Consider the following 25,338-nt stretch of genomic DNA (forward strand, 5'->3'; position numbering starts at 1 on the left):
TTGACGTGTTGGTGTTGGATCAGAAAGGTGGATGGTGTGTTGGGTTAGCTCAGTCCGTCCAGGCCTCTGACAGAACAAAGCAGGAAACAGATTTAGGAGGTTCTGCAGCTCTTCCCTTTTGGAGTCTTCTAGGTGAGTGAGATTCACCACAGACGGCTGTCTCTTTACATCCTCCATATCCTCTTCTTCCACATCCTCTTCTACCTCCACCTTCCTCACCAGGAGGGCTGTTTCTGGTCCCTTACCGGGTGGCTCCTTCCACTCCTTTAATAGGTTGACATGGTAGGTCTGCCTGGTCTTCCCCTTGTCTGGATGATGAATTTCATACGTTACCGGCCCCATCTTGCGGATCACAGTGTATGGCCCCTGCCATTTAGCCAGTAACTTGTTAGTTGAAGTTGGTAAAAGTAGAAGCACCTTTTGTCCCTCTTGGAATTGTCTTAGTCTGGCATGTTGGTCGTACCATCTCTTCTGTGCTTGCTGTTTCTCTAGCAGATTTTCTTTGGCTTGTTCTCTGTACTTCTCCAAACGGTCTCGCATCTCTAGCACATAGTGCACAATGCCGCTCTCCTCCTTCTTCGATGCAGGTTCTCCTTCCCAGTCCTTCTTCAGCAAGTCTAGGGGTCCTTGTACCTGCCATCCATAAAGGAGCTCAAATGGTGAGAAGCCCGTCGATGCCTGGGGCACTTCTCTGTAAGCAAAGAGAACAAACGGTAACCACTTATCCCAATCTCGGCCTGTGTCTGCAACAAACTTCCGCAGCATGTTCTTGAGAGTTTGATTGAACCGCTCGACAAGTCCATCTGTCTGTGGGTGATATGGCGTTGTTCTTATGGCGGTGATGCCCATCTGCTTGTGTAGCTGCCCCATCAGACGTGATGTGAAGTTTGTTCCCTGGTCGGTAAGTATCTCCTCAGGTATGCCAACTCTGGAGAACAACTGAATCAAGGCATGGATGATCTTGGGTGTTGTAATAGAACGGAGTGGGTAGGCCTCAGGATACCTTGTGGCGTAGTCACTGACCACCAGGATGTAACGATGTCCAGCACTGCTCTTTTCCAATGGCCCCACAATGTCCATGGCAATCCGCCTAAAAGGTGCAGAGATAACAGGGAGAGGTTGCAAGGGTGCTCTGCCCCGCTGGGACACAGCACTTGTCTTTTGGCAGACAGCACATGTTTTGCAGTGTGTTTGTACATCAGTATAAAGTGTGGGCCAGTAAAATCGTGAGCTAATGCGTGCATATGTTTTCTGTTGGCCTAGGTGACCAGCCCATGGAACAGTGTGTGCAAGGTGAAGAACAAGAGGACGACAACAAGATGGCACAACTAAACGCAACACATCATTTGTTCTCACATATAACACACCATTCTCTACTACATATACCTCATTGCACAAAATTGATGTTTGTTCAGACTCGGCTTTAACAAATAAGGGTTTCAAGGTTTTATCTTCCCTTTGAAGTTGTGTTATATTCCCTGGGACCTTCCAGCCATCAACTTTGAGACCCTCTCCTAAAGACTCAGAGGCTGGAGTTCCCAGGTACTTTTCAAGACGCCGCTGGCGTCTTGACTTCCTAGGGCCCTTGGTCCCGCCCTGCAACAGACTACTATCCAAGTCTGGCAAGGGCTGTAGACCTGCCCTGGCTTGTGCTCTTGTAAGAGCTGGACATGACACATTAACAGTAGCAATAGAACGTTCAGAGTCTTTGATGGTGGGTTGCAAAAGTTCATACAGTACTGGAAAGTCTCTTCCTAGAATCATATCAGCGGGTAAATTGTCAACTACGGCAACATTAAGCAAGTACATTTGTTCTTGTACCTCAACCATAACCTCAGCTCGGGGATACTGCTTTATGTCCCCATGTACACATTGAACAGAGGTGGTGTTTTCATAACTGACATTATGTACAAAACGTGATTTCATCATTGACAAAGAGCTTCCAGTATCTAAGAGTGCTTTTAGTTCATGTCCGTTCACAGTAACATTATATATATTATGACCCTCCCCCGCAGAGTCAAAATCACAGTCCCCTTCTCTTGGCACATAACAAAAACCTGTAAGTTTAGCTTTACGAGCAGGACATACCGATGCTTTATGACCCAGCTGCTGGCAGTAAAAGCAAATCAAGTCTTTGGTTGCAGGTTTTTGGGTTTGTGCATTGTCCGACAGTTCAGTACGACCCCTCTCAGAACCAGTGTTATGTAATGTGTGACGTACAGTACCTTTATGTGGTTGAGTACGGAGCCCGCCACGATGTGCGTTCAGGTACTGCTGAGCCAACCGTGCTGCTGCCTGTCCTGACTTTGGCTCGTGCTCCTTTACCCAGGTGCGTGCGTCGTAGGGTAGCACCCGAAGCAGCTGCTCCAGGATGATGACCTCGCCAATCTCCTCTTTGGAGTGCTCCTCCGGTTGGACCCATCGCTTGTACAGGTTCTTTAGTCGGTGGTAGGTCTCTGTCGGCGATTCTCCCACTGGAACTGTAGATGACCTGAAGCGCTGGCGGTATGTCTCTGGAGAGATGTTGAACTTCTCCAGCAGTGCTTCTTTCAGATCCGCATAGACCTCAGCCTCTTCCTCGTCCATTGCCAGGTATGCCTCCAGTGCTTGTCCTGTCAGCAACGGAACCAGACGGTAGCTCCACTCCTCCTTAGGCCACCTCCATGTTCTGGCCAGACGCTCGAACCGCTGAAGATAATTCTCAATATCTTCCCCCTGCTGGAAGCTTGGCATCTTTGGCTCAGTCCACTGCATCGGCACTCTTGGCTCTGTGACATTTGGAGAGTCATGGATATAGGCTGTTCTGTGTTTTGTGGATACCTTTGTTGCGGGTGTCGGTAGCTCCATTCGTGCACTCTCTGCATCAATGGAAGTCTCCGCAGGACGTATTGACTGCAGAATGGAATCACGAAGACCTCGGAGCTCCTGCATATATCGGTCCTCTCTCTCCTCTTGAGAGTCCAGAAATCTCCGCATCAGGGAATACATTCCCTCACCAGCTGTAGCATCAGAAGTAACTGGCTTAGATGGGGTTGAGCTGGACTTTGAGAAGACTCTTGGACGACTTGTGGCTCCCTCCTCATCCTCCGTTGTCACCACCGAATTCCAATCAGCCCCTTCCTCTGATGCTGCCTTCACTTGGGACCGTAAACCCGTCTTCGGTTTTCGGCCTTTTGGCGCTGTCTTGCGAGTAGCCATCCCACTTCTGACACCAGATGTGATGAAAACGAGCCCACCAACTCGTCTTCAAGGGGGAAGAAATGTGAGTTCGTAAAAAAAAATGATGGCTTACTCGCAAAGCACTGTCGTGCAAGGTGATATTTATTTACAGTGCCAAAAAGTCCATCCACAGTGAAGATATTTACAAGTGCTAACAAAAAAAATAGTAATAAAAAGTACCAAAGAAACAACAAACAGGAAAATAAAATCTGCAAAAAATATACTCCAATTATATCTACAATAATAATAATAATAATAATAATAATAATAATAATAATAATAATAACAATAATATCAGGTATCCACAATATACTTGCTTGAGGCACCACAGTAGCACTCTTGCATCGACTTGGTTAACAAGTCTTGTAATGAAGTTGGGCTCTGGCTTATATAGCCCAAACTCCCGCCCGTTTGTGGGCTAAACCATTCAACAGGTAAGTATTAAAATGTACAAATACACAAACATTATATAACTTGACATTCAAGCCACCCTTCACATTAAACACATAAAGAAAAAATCCTTAATATATAATTAACAACAAAACATACATTTTCTTAATATAAATAAACACATAATACACACTTCATAAACACAAAACACCTATTTAACAAACATAATGGTTTCGTCAGCTTCCGATCGCATTGCGCATGCGCACACAATCCCAATCATTCTTAAACCAGCACTTCCTATGTGCTCGGTTTGACCGATCGCGACCGGAAGCCTGACTACGCCCACACAGACAAACACCAAACAGAGAAGACAACACAACAGGTGAAGTGGAGGTGTATGAAATGCCTATGGATGACTTATGAATTGCGGGGAGTGGATTTATGGAAATATGACCATTTGCTATCGAGATCGCGTGTGCACCCGCTCCTCAGATAGCGGCAACGGCAGGGAGGAACATTATGATGAATGAATGAGGTAAGTGGGTCTGTGAGTATGTCTGCGTGTCAGCGCGTCTGTGTGTGTGTGTGTGTTTGCAAGTATGTGTGTGCGTGAGAATGTGCGTGTGCGTACGAGAATGTGTGTGTGTGAATGCCAGTGCTGCTTTCCCAGCGGTGACAGTTAATGTGACTTTATCACACATACACTACGGACAATTTAGCTTACCCAATTCACCTGTACCGCATGTCTTTGGACTGTGGGGGACTTTTGTCATTACTCTGAAGAATAAAGATCAAAGCTCTCACAATTACAGCATACCATCACTCATATCTGTACGTCTCCTCTTTAACATCCACATATTAATGGATGACTGGTCTGAGATCAGCTGTACCTGCTGATCTGCCCACCAACAGACCCAGACTCACTCTTTCACTCATCAGGGCAGTAATCAGAGCGCTCCCCTGACTCTGACTGTGGCAGACGCCATGCTGAATGAGGGCCAAGGGTACACAGGCAAAGACAAATCACTACCAGATGAGAGCTGGGGCTTTACACTGTGCATTTCCTTTCTGCTTCTCTTAGAGGGAGGCTAAGTGCCCTGCCAGGTTTTAAGTGGCCATAAAAACCCCACCAAACGGAGCAGAAGTATGTTGATGCGTGCCGATTCTACTGGCCGATATCACAGAGACTGATGCAACAAAACAGGGGTAGACCTCGATCGGCTTTGATGAGTAGAAACGTCCACTTCAATCAAACAGCCCATTCAGACTTCTATTGTCCTAGCCTGATTTGTATGCTGCATTCAGTTTTAAGGCAGTAAAAAAAAAACGTGAATAATATTTCCAAAAAAGATAGCTAAATAAAACAAATACATATAGTATATTACATACTACAGTGGCTGAGAGAGAGCATAACGCACTGCAACTTAAAACATACAAATAGAAAACACCACAATATTAAGAATACATCATCCATTTGACAGCACACGTGTTGCAAATCCTCACAACACAAATCCATATTAAGTTAGCATGTTGAATTATATTGTACTTTCTATTATTAGTCTACTAAGAGTGCCTGAATAATTTTAGAACAACAACAACAACAACAACAAAAAAACTTATCTTCAGGTCACCAACAACTTTACTGACTAATAGTTACTATAGCCAGACCAATAGTCACCCACTATACACTAGACCAGGGGTGGGCAAACTCGGTCCTGGAGGGCCAGTGTCCTGCATAGTTTAGCTCCAACTCTAATCAAAAAACACCTGAACATGCCAATCAGTGTCTTCAAGATCACTACAAATCTATAAGCAGGTGTGTTTGATTAGAGTTGGAGTTAAACTGTGCAGGACTCTGGCCCTCCAGGACCAAGTTTGCCCATCCCTGCACTAGACCAATAGCCACTCTTCCCTCTCTAAACAGGCACTTCTGGAAAACCAGTGAAATGTAAAGATGGCTTGAGTTTTCAGAGCATTCCTATCCTATCCCTATCATTGCACACTAATGCCCCATTCACACGGGATGTCAGCGTCAACGCTTCCTATTCACTTTGAATGGGTGATGTCAGGCATTGCGAACTGCATTGTGGATCCGTCAGAGCCGCTTCAGAGACGTTGCTTGCTGCAGAAGTTGGGACTAGCTCAACTTTTCAAGCGCCGACGGAAGCATCAGCCAATCAGATCGCTGTATGCAAATACACCAGCTAGACAGTGGCCTATTGCTGACTGAATTTCATTGGCTGACGCTTCTATGACGATCGTTTTAGCCCCAACTTCAGACACGCCTTCAGTCAAGCGTTGACGCTGAAGCCCCGTGTAAATGGGGCGTAAGACTTGGACTAAGACTTCATTCCACCAATGGCATGAGCCCAGAAATAGCTAAGAAGACAGAGAACTTGTTCTGTTTTCAGTAAACAAGCTGCTGCTGTTGGGGGGGGGGGGGGGGTCAAGGCGACTGTACATAGTGTGAGTACGCCCTCAGTCTCTGCTAATGAGCTGATGATCTGGATCAGGTGTGTTTGGTTAATGAGACATGAGCTGAGTCCCAAATGGCACACTACACTATGCACTTACACACTCAAGAGCATAGTTCATGTATGTAGTGTCGTCCCAAATTAAACACTAATATTTTTTTACTAAGCGGAAATTCAAACCTTTGACTAAGCCAGATTAGTGAAATAAATGACCACACTACCTAATAATACCTTCCATTAGTATAACTGCATTCACCATCGGGAGGCACTATAATCACTCTCGTAGGAAAATTTTGCTTGCACGATCCAAAATACAGTTATCCAACATGTGCGTCTGATTGTTCCGCCCCTTTCGCTACGTAAGCAAAACTGCAGTCGTTGAGTGCATGCAGTGTCCATCATTCCAAACTTCATGTTATTGGTTGAATGAGTGCATCATCCAGGTAATTAAAGTGCACTTACTATTTGTAGAGTTTTCAGTGTGAAGCACTACTTACACTACTTATATTACAAAATGGCGTAGAAACGTGCATATGTATTCGATTTGGGACGCACCTATGGAAAATATGCAGAGCCTCAAAAATGTGGTTAAGAAACAGTGTCCTAGACCATTCAATTTCTTATTATCTTCATGAAACTGGACCACATACAGTACATATTTGTTTCTATCCAAAAGATAAACTAGAACATTGGCTTCATCACCTCTGCTGGGCACAAGTATAGGGTGCCGTATGCATTCTGATGCCATATGGCCTGTCTAACTCATCTTCCATCTTCTAGACCAATAGTGCCCAACTCGATACTGGAGGGCCAGTGTCCTGCCTGGAAGCTTCTAGTATGACTAGTAAGAGCTGATTACAGTAGCTGGCTCAGGTGTGTCTAATTAGAGCTAGACTATGATGGCCCTCTAGGACCCAGTTTGGAAACCTCTGTTCTAATTGCATACTTATGCACTATTCTACGCCATGTTGTAGTATAAATAGTGTAAGTTGTATCTTTACACTGAAAACTCTAAAAATAAGTACATTTTAATTACCCGGATGATGCACTCATTTAGCTGGTATAATGAAGTGTGTAATGATGGACACTTCACGCACTCAACAGTCGCAGCTTTGCTCACGTAGCGGAAGGAGCAGAGCTAAAACTTTATTAATTTTGGTTTGTAAAGCGAAATTCTCATACAAGAGTGATTATAGCGCCTCTCGATGGTGAACACAGTTATACTCATAGCAGCTATTGTTTGATACTTCGGTCATTTATTTTACTGATTTGGCAACCGTCAAACGTCATCAGGAAAACTGTTTGAATTTCCGTTCAGCAAAAAACCATTAGTGCTCCATTTTGGATGACACTACTTACATATACTATGCTGTTGAATGTGTAAGTGCATAAGTACACAGTGCATGAGAGCATAGTGTATAGTGTGCTATTTAGACACAGCTAAGGTGTTCATGGATTTCCTCTATCACTTTATCATCTTCTACCTCAACGTTATACACACCTACTCCCGGAACCTGTCTAACCAATACCAACATGTGTTGCAGCTCCTTCAAAAGCTGAAAGAGAATCACTTGTACCTGAAAACTGATAAGTGGGAGTCCGTTTGCAATCAGACATCATCAGTTCTGTGGGGATCCAAATGGATGGAAGTAAACCATCCAAAACTTGCCACGACACACTACCAGCTGAAAACTCCAGCGATTTGTGGCATTTGTTCAATTTCACTGCAGATTCATGCCTTCTTTTTGAGGAAACATTCCACAGAGGGGAAAAACAAAGACATCAGAAACCAGGAGTTATTGGCCATCAAACTAACTCTTAAGGTGTGGAGACATTGACTGGAGGGAACCAAAGTAACAACAGACCACCATAATCTCAAGCACATCATCACCCTTTCTCCTTTCTCATCATCCCTCCAGCATTAACTTTCAACCTGACTGAATAAGAGTTGGGTGAACAATTCAAACAGCAACAAGAGCCTCCTCCACTGGGAGGTCCGGCAGGCAAAACATATATTGACTAAACATTTTGTTTTCAGCCCATTCCTCTTTGGGCTCTGGACACCCAGGCAGCAAGTGAACCCTCTCGCTCCTTCTACATCATTACTGGTGGCCCAGTTTAGGAGGTGTCTTGGTATGTCAAGAGTTGCTTAGACAGTTTTATAATCAATAATCATTAACCGCTCCACCAAGAGAAACTGGTTCCAAGGATTGCTGAAAAGTTGGGTCTCATTTGTTCCCAAAACATCCTTAAAGATTCTGGAGTAAGAATTAAACAAAAGAAATCTAAACAAATCATTAGTTCATTTTCTTTTCAGCTTAGTCCTTTTATTTATCAGGGGAATGAACCGCTAACTTATCTAGTATATGGTTAATACAGTGGATCCCCTTCCACCTGCAACCCAGTCCTGGGAAACATTCATACACACTCATTCACACACATACACTATGGCCAATTTAGATTATTCATTTCACCTATAGCTCATGTCTTTGGACTTTAGGGTAAACCAGAGCACCTGGAGGAAACCCACATGAACATGGGGAGAACATGCAAACTCCACACAGAAATGTCAAACTGACCAAGCCGGAACTCTAACCAGCAACCTTCTTGTCATCAGGCGACAGGGCTAACCACTGAGCCACCGTGTTGCCATTTCTAAACAAATGAAAAACATAGGGCGAGGCAGTGGCGCAGTAGGTAGTGCTGTCGCCCCACAGCAAGAAGGTCGCTATTTATTCACTTTTTAGCCTGGAATAAACAAATAAAGAAAACCTGACGGATAGTAGACCCATATGTAGTTCATTCAATGCAGGTATTTGCAAAATGTATTTTTATAATCTGGATAAGGCATAAAACAAAAAAAAGTTTATCCAATTAAATATTGTCGGACGGACAAATAACTCAATTACGACAGATTTCTCAAACTGTCTGTCAGCAAATTTAAATTTGAATTTCTGCGCATTCTCTTTAAGTAGACAGATACGTCACTCGCGCGCACACATGAACCACGCATCTACTGCAGACAGAGAGACATCATTCTGCAAACTCTGCATTAACCTGAAATTCTTTCTGAAAGACCAGCGTGGCCTTTTACAGTGTGCATGAAAAGAAAGATTGTTTCTGAAAGGGCTTCTGCCAAAAATGCTAAATCAAAACATTTCTAAACTCTGAATCAATATTGAAATTACTTTTGCATGCTGGAGGGAAATTATGAATTATTTGAAGGATGACTTATTTCTTTTAGACAGGTATGTTTTAAAACTATGTTGTTTACGAATGGGTTTATATGCACGGAAGTGTTGTTCAGCCGCTGAAAACAACCGGCAAAACATTGGCTATTGTCAAGTTTATGGAGTACCTTTCACAGCATCAATAATATAGTCGGTTAAATAGAACTGAGCATTCTTTAAGTTGTTCAAGTGTAAAAGGAGATAAAAACAAGCGATGTACAAGTACCAGCGAACAATTGAAATTGAAAAGTCACTTGTTGTCTTGGTAAAGTAAACATAAGTGAAATGTAAAAAAATGGCCAGATATTTCTGTTTTTAGCACTGCTTTTTCAGATTTCATTTTTATTTAGTTTAGTAACAAAACATAGTCCCACTTTATATTAAGTGGCCTTAACTAATATGTACTTACAGAGGAATTAATAGTTTGTTACAATGTACTTATTGTGTAAATACATGTATTTATTGTGTACTTATGCTTGATTAAATACCTGTATGTAATTACATGTGTAATTAACTTTTGTAATTACATTTGTAAATACACTGTTGACCATCCCTTACACCTTAACCCACCCTTAAACCTACCCATGCCAACAAACCTGTCCATAACCCAACCTCTATTCCAACTCAAAAGCACCACAAGTGTTCTCAAATACATTATAAACACAGTAAGTACATTGTATTTATTTTTTTGATGTAAGTACATAGTAGTTAAGGACACTTAATATAAAGTGGGACCCAAATCATAAGTAAATGTGCTCTTCCGCCTAACCAGCTTTACTGAGGTCAAGTTTGATTTATATTCACACATTCGATCAATTTTGAACAGTGACAGCTTGTGACAGTTTTGAGAAAATATAATTCCTGCACCCGCTGCCCTGTCAACGACTATGCTTGATAAAGTGCATGTTTTCATAGAGTTTTCTAACTGGTGAATGACATGATAATGCAGGGGTGGCCAATCCTGTTCCTGGAGATCTACCTTCCTGCAGATTTCAGTTGCAACCCTTATCAAACACACCTGTCTGTAATTATCAAGTGGATTTCAGGTCCTAATTAATTGGTTCAGGTGAGTTTGATCAGGGTAGGAGCTAAACTGTACAGGAAGGTAGATCTCCAGGAACAGGATTGAGCACCACTGATCTAGTGTTATATCCAATCAGTGCGCGTTGGCGTGTTCATGACTTAAGGAGGCGTGGCTTTAGACGGCAGGGGAGGATCGTAAAATTCTAAGCTATTATGCTAATGCTAGCATTCTGGCAGATCACCTACTGAACCTTTAATTATTGACTTTAATTATTAAATTGCTGTAATTTTTTGGAAGGGGACAATGGTTATGGTCCTATTTGGTGGTGAGGAAAAACTTGCAAACACCAGACATTAAAGGTAACAAAAATCAAGGTCAACAGTGAAGTGTGCATGAGGTCTGAAGGCTTTCATGGCACTAAATATTAATGATAATGCAGGACTGCACGAGCTCAAGTTCAAACAGAGGTGTAACTAAATAGAGTTGCTTCTCCAGAGGGGATTTCAATGCATTCATTTCCCAGATCAATGTTTCTTAAGTCTGGACAGATGAAAAGCACTATAGCCTAAAGGCTTCGTGCATTCAGCTTTTCCACAAATTTAAGAGACAGCAGCACCATATGAGAGGGACAAGCACTGGGGTTTGGGGTTCACCTGGGACAGGTAAAGATGACTTGGTTTCAAAAATAGTACCCGCCAATCAGGATATCCCAGCTGGTGTCTGGCCAAAGAATGTCTGTCAAAACCCAATGGAGGACTTTTAGCATATTTTGGATTTCTCCTGATAGGCTTTGCATGCAATGAAAATCATTTTCAAAGGGAGCCGCACGAACACAGCATTAATCACGCAAGTGTCACCAGCTCCAAATAGCAACATGGCTTGGCCATATAAATAGGCGTGAGCACAACAATGTTGACCTTAAAAACATCCTAACATTATTTACAGATTCATTCAGCACTCTGTACTGGAAGTGACTTGTTGTTAGTGAGGACACTCCTTTGTGGCGACGAAACAAAGCATTTGCTTGGAGCCGAAAGTTGCAGTGGAGACACGGAGAAAAGACACTTAAGTGTATGTATTTTGGGTCGGACTTCCCTTGTGGTGGTGATGTTGTAATCTCTGTTTCCTGTGGCTCAGAGCCCCCTAGCTGCATGAGAAACTGTCATCAGCTCCATTTTCTCAGAGGGCTGCGCTCCATCAACACGCAACCGGCACAAAGATGCAGATGGGAACTGCAATGCTGAGATTATCTAGAATGGGGCATCAATGACCAGACAAAATCTTGGGGTTTCTATCAAAGTAAACACAGCAGCCACAAATGTATCAAAATGAAATATTGTATTTTTTTATATTTTAAAAATACTACAAAATACTTTTACAAGTTAGCATGAATCTTCTTTGTGGACCCTCCATAAATGGGCCTATTCAATCAATCCCTGGTTACTGTTAAGTGTGAGGTAACTTTATTTGATAGCAACAGCTTTTCTCTGAGGAAGATTTAACAGATTCTTTGCCACCTTGTTTACATACTCCTGCTGTTTATAAGCAGCTAGATATCTATACATTTTTACTTGTTTTTTTGATTTAATATATTTTTATGAAAAAAAAAATCATACATCAAGCCCAGTTCAATGCAGATAATAAGTAAGAATATAGTATTATATCTGTTGGTTATGTTTCCACCCATTGTGTGACCAGTAAACTTGACATAATCTCTGAACAATGATTTTTCAATAACTTAATATTCTTATATTTTAAAAGGGTGATATATGAAGTGTTAAATACTTTTTTTCCTCAGTATTTTTTATAAATTATGGAATTGAACTCTTCAATAGGTCTACGAAATGTAATAAATGATTTCATAAGGTGTCTCTCGCCTCTAAAAGCCACTGCATTGCATTCATGACGTTTCGTCTTTGTCTTCTGAGGTGCAACTCAATTTACTACATGATTTCTGAAAACTAAAAACTCTAGTTTTAGTCATTTTCATATTTTTAGGACAATTTCTGCAATGTGCAACATAAAAACATGATATCTCAAAATTATTGAAAATGGAGTCATCATTTTTTGCAAACAAACTCTTTTTCATATACAGTTTAAGTATTATTAGTATTATTATAATTTTTCTTTTTTAATATTTCCCAAATTATATTTAACAGAGCAAGAAAATTTTTACAGTATGTCTGCTAATATTTTTTTCTCGTGGAGAAAATCTTATTTGTTTTGTTTCGGCTAGAATAAAAGCAGTTTTTTTATTTATTTTTTAAAAACATTTTAAGGACAAAATTATTAGCCCCTTTGAGCTAACTTTTTTGTCTTTTTTTTTTTTTTGTTCTGTTTAGTCTACAGAACAAACCATCATTATACAATAACTTGCCTAATTACCCTAACCTGCCCAGTTTACCTAATTAGCCTAGCTAAGCCTTTAAATGTCACTTTAAGCTGTATAGAAGTGTCTTGAGAAATAGTAAAATATTATTCGTGGTCATCATAGCAAAGATAAAATCCGTCAGTTATTAGAAATGAGTTATTAAAATTATTTTGATTAGAAATGTGTTGAAAAATCTTCTCTCTGTTAAACAGAAATTGAGGAAAAAAATAAACAGGGGGCGAATAATTCAGGGGCGCCAATAATACTGACTTTAACTGTATAGCCTGCTGATGCCGTATAACCAGGTCAGGTGTTTTTGACTAGTCTAGAGACTGAATTTCTGTATTAATAAATATTTGTGTTTCTTATATTGTGCCATTTTGACATCTTCAAGCAAACATATTTCCTATAACTATACTACTGGAAATTTAAACAGCTGTGAATTATTTTAGGTATCGGCTTGCTGTGATGCATATTTCCTTCCATACTCCAAGCATTATCCACCTTCTTCAATATAAATAACTTTTTTGTTCTGATCTCAAGCCCAGGCAAATAACTGAGAAAGCTCCAATCAGAGGCTGCATTTTTATGTTGTCATCATGTAGACTTCTTTTAAAGTATTTTACAAATACAAGAGGCACCAGTGTGGAATATTTTCTTATAAGTCAGAATTTGCAAAGGGAATGAGTAATTTTGGGCTGGAATGTATAGATAAATGGAACAAAGTGCTAAATTAATCTACAAAACTACATTTTTGTGGCATCCATACAAATATAGAACTTGATGACTTGAGCTAAATGATGACGTTAAATTGTTGTATGAGCTGGGTAGATTTATTACAAGTTGTGATTTTGTGAATTTTCTTCCAATTCAACTTTTTGTAATAATATTATGTGTTATGCATCAAGGGTCTGAGAGTAACGCAATTTCAATTCTCTATATGTCCTGTACATGAGGTTAAACTGACAATACAACTGACTTTGACTTGATTTGTTACAAATTATATGATGAAATTGCGGTCAGTAACAATCTAGACTTACATTCTTATTGGATTGCCTTTGACCTAACTAAACTATAACTTGATTTTAATGTTTTTGATTGTAATTACAATTTTAATATTCTTACAGTATCTTAATGAAATGCTGCACAAAACGTTAAACTAAGGGTTCCCCAAATGAAAGAACTGGAAGAGGTTTATAAGTGACGAAAAGAAAAATATTTACTCTATTTTTTTTAGACATCAGACATATTTAGTTACTTTGATAATTATTTGTCTCATGCAAAATGTAATTCATTAAGAGTTGCTTTGACCATCTGTTCATGTGAAGATTCACTAATTAATCAAATTGAAACGCTGAATCTTTCAAGAAAATGTGTGATGTTAAACTGATTCTTATTTATTTATTTATTTATTTATTTATTTATTTATATAAACAAGTTTGTTTGTGCAAGTAGCAGGACATTCTTACTTCCAGCCTTCAAATCATGAGATTAATACATATGTGATCCTGGACCAAACTAGTCATAAGTATCAATTTTTTGGACAAATTAAGATTTATACAGTACATCACCTGAGAGTTATATAAATAAGCTTTGATGTATTTTAGAATTCATTATTGTATGATTTGATTTGTTACGATGAGACAATACTAAATATTCTGTGCATTCTAAATTAAGTCTAAATACTGAACAAATAGTCAATTGTCTTATCTTATCCAAATGAAGAGCTTAGCCATGCGCATTACTAATAAAAAAATTGGTTTAAATATATTCACAGTATGAATTTTACTAAATAGCTTCATGGAAGATTATCTGTATATTAATATGAAATAAATAAAATGACTATTATCATCACCATTTTTTCATGCATAAAAATTTGCTTAAACCTGGGATACAAATTACATGTGAGTACAATTGATGACTTCTAAAAAGAGCCAATATCAAACAGAAATTATTTTAATTATACTATAAAAAATGGCTCCCTCTCAAAATATTATGTTTGGTTTAACTACTTATTTAAAATGAGCTGAAACAACACAATTCTTGAGTGTATTTGGGGGGGGGGGTCAACTTAATTGTTTTATGTTCATTCATTTCAGCTAACTGTTTAAAAACTAATGAAAACTTAATTCCTTCATGTTGTCCTAACACAAAAATCGATAATGTGGAACCCAACATTTTTTTACAGTGTACTGTAAGTCGAACATTCTGCTATTAGTAAGCATGATGAAAGATTCTTGTAGGGTTTTTGGATTACCACTGAAGTCATGATGCACAGCTTTTATTTGCCCTATCACTGACATTTCTGCACGGGTCTCCATGTAGCACGGTAAGGAGACTCGCTATGCTGTCACATCTGCCAAAGGGGCTTTTTCTTCCTGCGTTTGCTAGCTTTAATGCCAGCAGATCTGGTCAGGAAACATGACCACAGAGCTCCCCGATCAACCTGTCAGACCTCATTTATTCAAAGTCAAGGAGCTCTGAGACCCCTCACCTCCCAGACCCTCAGTGTCATGTTACAGCAGCCCCCCCTAAACGCCATCACAACTCAACCTCATGAATGAAAGTCAATGAATAAACCAATGGCTCTCTTGTTGTCTAATGAATGATGCTTGCTGCTTTTCTCTCTCGATGAGATCTACGTCTTTTAGGGCATCTTCAAATGCATTACAGTGACAACTGCAAGCATGCACTGTAAAAAAATGCTGGGTTCCACTCAGTTTCTTTATGTTGTCACAACACAAATCGATTAAGTAACTTAATTGTTTTTATACATTTAATTGGATTGAACATAAAATTAAGTTGTTCAAAAAAACAACAACTTCAGATTTGTGTTGTTTGTGTTGTTTAAATAAATAGTTTAAATGAGCATTTGAATAATATTAAGATTTAGAATAGTAATAAAAGATTTAATAATCTTGTTAAGAAGAATTATGGAGGTAAATTGAATTGAGAACATGTCAAAATGACTACAAAATATAATAAATAAATAAAAATAATATAAAAAATTAAATAAAAGCAACAACAAAATAATAATCTTAAAATTAACACTGCGGTATTAAAGGACATTTTCTAGACAACATGGATCAGGGGATCTGAACTGATTGCTATGAAAAGATAACTGGAATGTTAGTTTGCAGACCATTGCTCAAACCACATGCGGGCATGAGCACAAATAAATCTTTCCATCCATCTTAAGAGACAAAACAGAGCAGTAATAGAATATACAGAAAACCTGACAAACACACATCAAATAAAGATCATTTGGCTTGCAAGATCATGGAAAAGCTTCTGGGATTTTAGAAATGTTTATGAGGCAGAAAACACACACACCCACCCACACAAATACACACACACACACACACACACACACACACACACACACACATACACACACACACACACACACACACACACACACACACACACACACACACACACACACACACACACACACACACACACACCACACAAATTTTACAGATATATACTAAAAAGAGAGAAAAAAAAATTATAATATGACAGAAAATAAATAAAATAAATTTAATGAATTCCTAAGTGGAAACCAACAACTAAAAAACATATTTTAAAAGAAACATACAAATAAAAACTACAATGTGAAGATCAGTCTGTCAGATTTAAGCTAAGATTTAATATATATATATATATATATATATATATATATATATATATATATATATATATATATATATACATACATACATACATACATACACACACACACACACACACACACACACACACACACACACACACACACACACACACACACACAAAGCCCTTCAAAAAATTTGAGAGATAAGACGAACGCTGAAGAATAAAAAAAGGATGAATGACAGCATTATTTTAGCCGGTGATGTAATACATATTCTAACAAATACAACAAAAATAATGATATTATTTCTCTGTCAGCGGCCATATCAAAAAGACTTGTACAAAAATAGCTAAATCGCACAAAGATATTTGACAGCGAGCTCGCAAAAAAAAAAAAAAAACGAAAGTCTCCCCGGAGAGGAAATATATATTAAAATCTTAACAGAAAGTCAAAGAAAAAAGGTCACGCGTTTTGACTTGACTGACACCTCTCACATATCCCAGACTGCCTTACATCCTCTTCGTCAAACAAACCAGTCCACAGAGCCAAAAAATAATCCAAGTGGAAGCTGATATTATTGCTCTTGTAATTAAGACGTCAGCGTCTGTTCAAATGCAGGTATATGTGAGCTGCGGACTGAAATTCTGTCAAAGCGTTGGGCTTGAATTTAAAAGATCATTAAACACTATACACTTTCTTACAATGTGCGATGACATGATTGATGTATAGCCTAAATTAGTCAGCTAAAATACTTCTGAAAAATATATGCAAACAAATATTTAGGCTGCATGCATCGATTCAGCAGAAAGCTGTCATGCGACTTCGGTGAAAAAAAATAATTTCTTCATTAAGAACATTTTTTTCTTCTTTTCAAATACCAGGATTAGGCTATGTCGGTTTTTTTAAGCATTTTTCAAACTAAAACGTGTTAAACTCACATTGCTCGCTGACTTGTTTGAAATAGACATTTAAAGTCAGCCAGGTAATTAGCATGAGATTAAAAATAAATTAAATGCATTAGAAAACTATCAAAATAAACAAACTCGTATTTGCTATACCGACAATTAATTTAGTGTTTATATGAAACGTGAAATATTTATTATTATTCAATTTTTTATTTATTTATTGAAATGTCACGATGTAATAGCCTACTTATTTTTTTTTTTTGCAACATTTAAGTGTTTTGATCATCTTAAATTACAATAGCCTATAAATATTTTTCAAACCCAGACAATTTAACTAAGCGCAGTAGGCTATATTGGAAAACAAACCCGTAAAATAACAGGGCAAACGCGGTAATTAGCTACATTGAAGCAAAAGGTTGACTTTGCTACATTGTTATCAATATTTTTTTAACATGTCAGGCACATTCTCCTGGGGTTTAAACGGCATTGAGGGTATTTCATAGCAAAAACAAGATTCTAATTTTTAAAATATTGTTCTAGTTTCTATAAATTATCTACCATCTTAAATTATTATTATTATTATTAATGATACCTATAGGCCTAATATTCATCATCATTCATAACTATGTAGCATTAGGCCTATTTAAGATGTGTAGACTATTGTAACCAATCCTAAAAGTCGGTTTCAAAACGTCAGCAAAACTTGCATTCTTGATTTAACAAATATGACGGTGCTTACAGTTTGTTTATGGATCTTTTTTTCACGCAACTGAGCTGACTCCTCAACTGATAGGCGTGTGTAAATGTGACAGGGAGGTGCGGCCAGAGGAATGAGAACATGAGGAAAAGTTCCACCCTCACGGAGGAAAACAAAAGTTTGAGTTAAAACATGGTCGCGACGTGCGTTCAGCAGCAGCGGCAGCAGCACCTATATGGATTAATTCTCTCTGTACAGGAGATCTGAGAGTGGATATAGCCTGTCATACTGGACAATGTACTGGAAAAATGAACAAACCACATCGAAAGAGAGCCCAAGCAAGAACACTGTAAGTAACACGTTTAAAATGTTTTATTTGTTTTCTTTATTATTATTATTAATAAAAATAATTGTTTATTGTTTTATTATAATAAATAACCTAGGCTACTGAGGTGATCTCCTGGGGCTGCATGTTTTGTAGGATTTTCAAAGATAAAAATAATCTGAATATATTCATCTTCCATAATAAACAATGCAGGCACACTGTGTTTTATTTTTCATCACGTTAAACTATTATTTATCCTTGTTTGTCAGCAGCCGTCAACTCTGAATTACGGACCATCTTCAGCTGTGCCTCGGGCAACGCCTGTGCGCAATTATTATAAATTACGCGATGTGGAATTGTTTCTTCTTTTTTTCCACAGAGACAGTCGCTTTTTAGGAGTTTGGATTTAGTTAACATGCTTAAAAAATGTCTGAGTTTGGAAAGCAGAAAAAAACAATTACCAACAGGCTACTACTCTTGAATGCGACATAAAACGGTCAATATTACCTGAGGACTTTGAGCACTTGAAAAGGATGACGCCTTGCGTTCAGAATCGCCGGTGTTTTTCGGTGTCTCCTCTCGCTATAGTTAGAGGTTGTCATGGTAAACGGCGAGTGGTCGTTAACGGGTAGCTCGGCCCGGAGGTTAAAAGGCGGCAGCGCTGCCGTGCACTGTGTCTCTCAGAGCTGCTCCTCTCGACATGCCCGCTAGCTGTGGAGGGTCAGTCCTCTGCACACCTCAGGTGATACATGCTGTGATATTTAATAACCATGACTCTTTGGACGGATTTCTGAAGCTGGCGCCTACATGTTGTCTATTTATATTAACGGCTTTGGAAAGGCCATACAATTTAAGAAGGTCACTGGCCTGATGTTTATCAAACGACGCATTCGGCTTCCTTCAATATTTAATTGTTTATTATTTATTACATTAATGTTTTTTATTATCGTTTTTAGGCTAAAACTCAAGACCTGTTTGAAGAGGTATCGTGTTCGTCGTCGTTGTCTTTGTCGCCAAGCTCTTCACCTCATACCATGACAAAGAAAGCCATATGTACCAGTTGCGGAACTGAGATTGTAGATAAATATCTCCTCAAGGTACGTATTACATTTTAACACGTCAATAACTATTTTACACTACTATTAAGGTACTAAATTGCCCGCCAGACTTTTTCATTGAGGTAAAGTTAGTTTTATATTTGCACATTCGTTTATTTTAACTGACCCCGTATTGTTTACCACGCTAATTTGAATGTTCGGTCAGAAATGGCATGCATATAGCCTATGACTTAAAAGCATCATTAGCATTGTTTAATTGACCGTGAATAATACTGTACTTTGGTAGTCATTGGCTGCCAATATGATTTCCCCATTTAGATTTTATAAGTAATACTTTTCTGAAATTATATTGAAACCGTATGAATGTGAGAATATAAAACCAACTTTACCCCAATGGGCATTCCCTAGTGTTTAATAAGATAAAGCCAGTAAGCGAATCTTTTATTTACGTAAATATTAGCTACATTTGTAACCGAAAAATGTTGCTTTTCCACCTCAGGTGAACGACATGTGCTGGCACGTGAGATGCCTGTCCTGCAGCGTGTGCCAAACATCTCTGGGCAGACACATCAGCTGTTATATAAAAGAAAAGGAGATATTTTGTAAACTGGATTACTTCAGGTAAATTATTATTATTTTTTACTAGATTGAGGAAAAAGAAAAGTGCCTACTTTGTTTGTTTCATAAAAGGGTCAGGCTGCTGTTGGACTGCAATCAAATACTAATTTTTGTGCATATTTACAATAAAGCATTTCAAATTGGTCATGCTTTTTGATTTTCTTAAGTGACTGTTCGTTAAAGTCTAGAAATTACAGCTGTTATTTTTCTGTAGTGTTTCCACAACAGTCATTACATTGCATACTTTCCCTCACTGTTTTTCCCCTTAAAATGGAAAATGGACAATAGTCAACCAATGTTTTCATTCCATCTCTGTGGTTTTTCCTGCAGTTCCGTATCCATACACCAAACAACCGGTGTTAACCTCACTGAAAAGAAGCAGCACAAAAGCTTGTTTACCTTTTAAAAAATGGAAGTTCTTATCAAAGATTTGTTTCATACAGGAAATACGGAACACGTTGCGCTCACTGTGGCAGAAACATCCATTCAAACGACTGGGTTCGCAGAGCAAAAGGAAACACCTACCACCTGGCATGTTTTGCTTGCTTCTCCTGCAAGAGGCAGCTGTCTACAGGAGAAGAGTTTGCCCTGGTGGATGAGAGGGTTTTGTGTCGTGTCCACTATGACTGCATGTTGGACAACCTGAAGCGTGCCATGGAGAATGGTTAGAAGCTGCCTGGATTTTTATTTCAAGTGTTGAAATTTTCAGAGGATATCTAGTACCTGACGTTTTACAAAGAACACTGAATGTTTATCACATTTGCATTCATTCAGTTCCTGTGAAACAACGGATTGGGTTAAAATAATTTTTTTCTCATTCACTTTTTCATTTTGTGGTTTGCTCCAGGAAAAGGAGTGAATGTGGAGGGAGCTGTTCCCTCAGAGCAGGAAGTAAATCAGCCTAAACCGGCCAAGAGGGCACGCACAAGTTTTACAGCTGACCAGTTACAGGTTAATACAGCATATTTTTCTTTAAAAGTATTTAAAAGACTGGCTGCTTGACATTTTTAAAATTTGTATTTTTTTAAATGAAGGTGATGCAAGCCCAGTTTGCTCAGGACAACAATCCAGATGCTCAGACTTTACAAAAGTTGGCAGAAAGGACTGGTCTTAGCCGAAGGGTAATTCAGGTAAAACAGTTCTTCCAAAATTTATTTAATTTTCTGCATGAGATTTTAAATTTCTTTTTTTATTTGAATTGTTGTCCCAAGAATGATTTTATTTATTTACGTAAAAGTTTTACAAATATCTGAAGAACTTCATAAAAGTTTACTAAACTGGGAAAAATAGGCAAGTGTTATTCATTTTCTTTTAATTGTCTTAGCTTCATTTTATTGGGTAACGGACTTCATTTTGAATTAAATAATTCAATCTAGCAGTTTGTGCATTGTGATCTGAATGGTCAGTAAATTATTTCCTATAATAATTATTATATATAATTGTAAATCTGTTAAACTAAAATATGGCAAGCTAAATTGTTTATTTTAGTTTAAACTTTCTTAAATGTTCCAATTTGTAACCCCAAAAGTTAATGCAGTTCTTTGAGTAAAAATGTAACGATTGCAATAGTTTTCATGTTTGAGCAATAAAAATGCCTTTCATAAAAATTCCCGGTAACCCAAGGGAGACAATACCCTTTAATTTAACATTTTAACAGTTTGTTGCCCCCCACCCCCCCTTCTATTTTCTACCTATGTTGATCATCTCTCTGCCACCCAGGTTTGGTTCCAAAACTGTCGAGCTCGTCATAAGAAGCATGTCAGCCCGAACCACTCTTCAGCTGCACCAGTGTCATCACTGCAGTCGGCCCATCTCTCTCCTCCACTAATAGATGAACTTCAGTACACTGCTTTTGCCCCTGTGGACACACCAATGCTGACTGCACTACACTCCTACATGGACGGTACAGGTTTTCTTGGATTCAGCATATGCAGCTTTGATAGCATTAATTTTTCATTAGGGGTCATGCATTTTGTATAATTAGTAAAACTGATTTATTTTAATGTTTATTTTGAACTTAAACGCGTCTTAATGACTTTATGATTTTTTTTTTTTTTTTTTTTTTTTTTTTTGCCTCTTCAGTCCACTCTCCCACTTCCCTGGTGCTGCAGCCACTCCTGCCGCACTCGATGACACAGCTGCCCATCAGCCATGCCTGAGACTTCACTGCAGACCCACCGTCAGGTCAGAGGACAGCATGAGGAAATATTGACTGAGTCTTGAACAAGACCCATGCTTCTTTCTTTCATGGGCACTTACTGAAGGATTTGCAAAGATCGAAAAAAACGTTTCAGCTTAATTGTGAGAGTCTGAAGTTTTTGTTTAATATATATTATATTATCTATATAGTGATGGAATAAATGGTGTTTAATTTATTTCTTGTATGTGACTGAGCACTTTGTTTTAAAATAAATCTACCATGGATTTCTTAGTTTCTGGTTTAGTCAACACATTTTTGGTTTGTTGTGTGGTGGATCTAAAGAAAATTGGAAGCTGAAGAAAAGGCAATAAATTTAATTTTTCCACTAGTGTTGATGAAATTAAAGTGGTTGTTTGGCTTTATTTGATTAATGATTGAATTGAGGTTTAAATTTTCGTTATTTATAGGAGCAAGGATTTTTCACATTCTTAAACTAGATGGGTCACTGAATGCGTATTACTAAAATAGTTTCTTTACTACAAATGTCCCACATTTAATTGCTTGGTTTTAATAATGCTTAAGAATTTTCTTTAACTTTCATTGCATTTCGCAAATAACCTTTTGTTAGTCTGCCTTAATTGAATTTGGTTATGGTTATTTAACTTATTTTTTATTTTTTAATTGCTAATGTGTGAATGGGTTGTAACTAATGTGATTTTCCATGATTTAATGAAATTACTTGGATTTAACGTTTCAAAGGAAGTTTTTATTTTTTTAATTTTTTTTTAGATATGTTAAGTGCATGCTATTTTCATATTTCTGAACAATCTATGCCTCAGTGTCATTTTGAGCTGTACAATTAGTTTGTCAAACAACACAAAGGGGTTAATTCAAAACGATTAATGTGGATGTCCTGAATGTCCTTTCATTTACTTACCTCATCGATTTCCTGCCAAATTTCTGCGCAGTGTGCACTGGGTGCTCAGAATAATTTTGCAAAGTTATTTACGCGTTTTGTTCTATTAATCAAAGAATGAAAGCATTTTGTGAGCAACGAGTCACTGCGTTTCGTGTTAGCGAGCACGAACATACATTTTCTAACTGCAGTTCACTTAACGCCCACCTGTGTCACTAAAAACAAGGGTATGTGCACGCACCAAATGATCTTTAATAGTCAGAAAATTGACAGCTTTTGTAGAAATGCAGTGCGTAACAATGAGTTAAATATTTTATTACAATACAAACCAACGCAATTCTCAAGTAAAACAATCTAATAATTTATAAGAACCTGGTTAATTTTGTAAGACGGTCGTTCATTTCCAATTGCCAGTCGTCTTGCGAGTCTTCTCTTCTTGAGGATCTTTCTCAGCGTGTTGGTTGTGTAAAACGGCCGAGCAGTTGAGCCATCATTTTTCTCCAAGTCTAGAGCTGTAAGTAGACAAGGATGATTGTGTATGTGTGGGGTTAAACGGCTTTGTTTAACTTATCCCAAAGTTGGAGGCATTTTCCGTTAACTCGGGTGTTTTGTTTCTTGAATGCATTCGTTACTCTTAAAATATCACCGTATAGGGTTAAGCGTATAGCCAGCTAATGGTTTTTGGTGAGAGATCCACAAAACACATTTCTGAAAAATCGGTGGTGATGAAGTTTTAATGCATTTCAATGGCAGTTTAATAGAGGGAATTGGTCGTGAGAAATAATGTTTATTAGTGAGAGATTAATCACAGCTGTGCTGTATTGTTTGACAAGCGCAGATGAAAAATGGCTTCGTGAGAAATTGCAAAATGGAGCTGAGAAATTTCAGTATCCTTTAAATGGTTTTATTTAAATATAAAAAAATCACAATTTCATTTTGTGGTACAAAAAGTACAAATACAATAGTTACAGCTCCTAAAAGTTACAAAACATTTTTCATCAGGGATTATAAAATGTTAGCACTTGTATATCATGGTACAAATAAACCCACTTTAAATGTCTCCTGACATTTTCAAGAAGGACAGTTCTTTCACGTTTCAGACTATTCTTAAATCTTTCAAAAATAAATGGAGACAGCTACAAAAACTATTTAGTTCTTTAAGCTTTCTCAGGAAATAAATGGTTACAAGAAAAGTTGAAGTGCTTCACTGAATGTCACTTGCTGATCTTGATGGAAGCATTTAGAAACATACTATTTTTCTACAGTGACTGTCCTTCTCTCAGCCAGATATAACACAATCACTTCAAGTACACAGAAAATAAGATATTATGAAAGCCCTTTGCTGATTACGCATAACCCTTAAGGGTTTTGTTAACCATCTATCTTATATTTTGAGCTGGGAAAACTGACATGCATTCATAAATGTGGGTTTTACATAGACACACATGTACATTAGTGAATGTGTTCATTATTTACATGTAATTAAACCACTGTTTGCATTTTGTAAAAGACATTCAGTAATATTCACCATTAATTATTAATGAACACCTCTGGTGTAATATTCAGAGGAATGTTTCATTGAAATGGAAATACTGATTTGGAAGACTAAAATTGATACATTTACTGTACATTTCTCGATGTTCTGTGATATGGGTCTAAAGAAATCCACACCACATGTAGTTCAGAGAAAGCAGAATAATGCCTTAAAATAACTCACATACTTGATTTAACATGTTTTTAAGCCTCTTCTGTGCTATATTGTGATGCAGGTTTAGTACGAGTGAATCAAGAGCTTAATATGATGTTAATGTAACTGCAAAAATTAATGTCCACTTGTTCCATTTCTTAAAAAAAAAAAAAAAAAAAAACACTGAGTTGCTATGCACTTTAACCATGACTTTAAGTAGTATGAGGCATACCAGTTGTTCTAAAACCTGCTTTTAAGGAACGTAATCTAAAAGCATGTTTATCATTTATTTTTCCACATTATACTAAAATCCATGGTAAACAGAGTCAGGATTATTTTGCTTTCTGTTTTACACTTTCAGTAATTCATATGCAGATACATAAAATGATAAAATAAAAATAAAAAAAAAACTGCATGGATAAAAATAATATGCAATAGACTTAGCATTGACACTTATTTTTTAGGTCAAACTCCACAAAAAATATCCCATTGGTCTTTTATTTTAAGGAATCACTGGAACCTTTATTTCTTCTTTTTTGTTTATTCTGAATATTAAGTGAGTATGAGTATTTATTATTTTTAAAGAAAAAATATTCATTTAAATGGGTCATCGGATGCCCAGATTGTAAAAAAAAATATCTGTAAATTGCAGTTTTCCATATTTTGCG

At 37.8% G+C, this 25,338-nt stretch overlaps 3 protein-coding genes across 8 annotated transcripts in view; 1 reads left to right on the forward strand and 2 right to left on the reverse strand.

Moving 5' to 3' along the window:
* Window positions 1–25,338, reverse strand: part of LOC137487670 (uncharacterized) — a 579,101-nt gene that overhangs the window by 429,849 nt on the left and 123,914 nt on the right. The window lies entirely within an intron of this gene.
* Window positions 18,089–22,467, forward strand: lhx8a (LIM homeobox 8a). 3 transcript variants are annotated; one of them, NM_001003980.2, is given in 8 exon segments: window positions 18,089–18,275; window positions 19,208–19,348; window positions 19,809–19,930; window positions 20,371–20,591; window positions 20,775–20,878; window positions 20,962–21,057; window positions 21,647–21,830; window positions 22,010–22,462. In NM_001003980.2, coding segments are annotated over 8 exon segments (999 nt in total). In that variant the 5' UTR covers window positions 18,089–18,221; the 3' UTR covers window positions 22,087–22,462.
* The window catches only part of slc44a5a (solute carrier family 44 member 5a), a 258,230-nt gene continuing 256,174 nt past the window's right edge, over window positions 23,283–25,338 (reverse strand). For both annotated transcript variants that reach the window (XM_073920123.1, XM_073920125.1), the window contains one exon: window positions 23,283–23,495. In XM_073920123.1, coding sequence (XP_073776224.1) covers window positions 23,338–23,495 — 158 coding nt within the window. In that variant the 3' untranslated portion in view covers window positions 23,283–23,337. The remainder of the gene's footprint in view (window positions 23,496–25,338) is intronic.

This window comes from Danio rerio, chromosome 2 (genome assembly GCF_049306965.1).
Source record: "Danio rerio strain Tuebingen ecotype United States chromosome 2, GRCz12tu, whole genome shotgun sequence".
NCBI classification, from domain to species: Eukaryota; Metazoa; Chordata; class Actinopteri; order Cypriniformes; family Danionidae; genus Danio; species Danio rerio.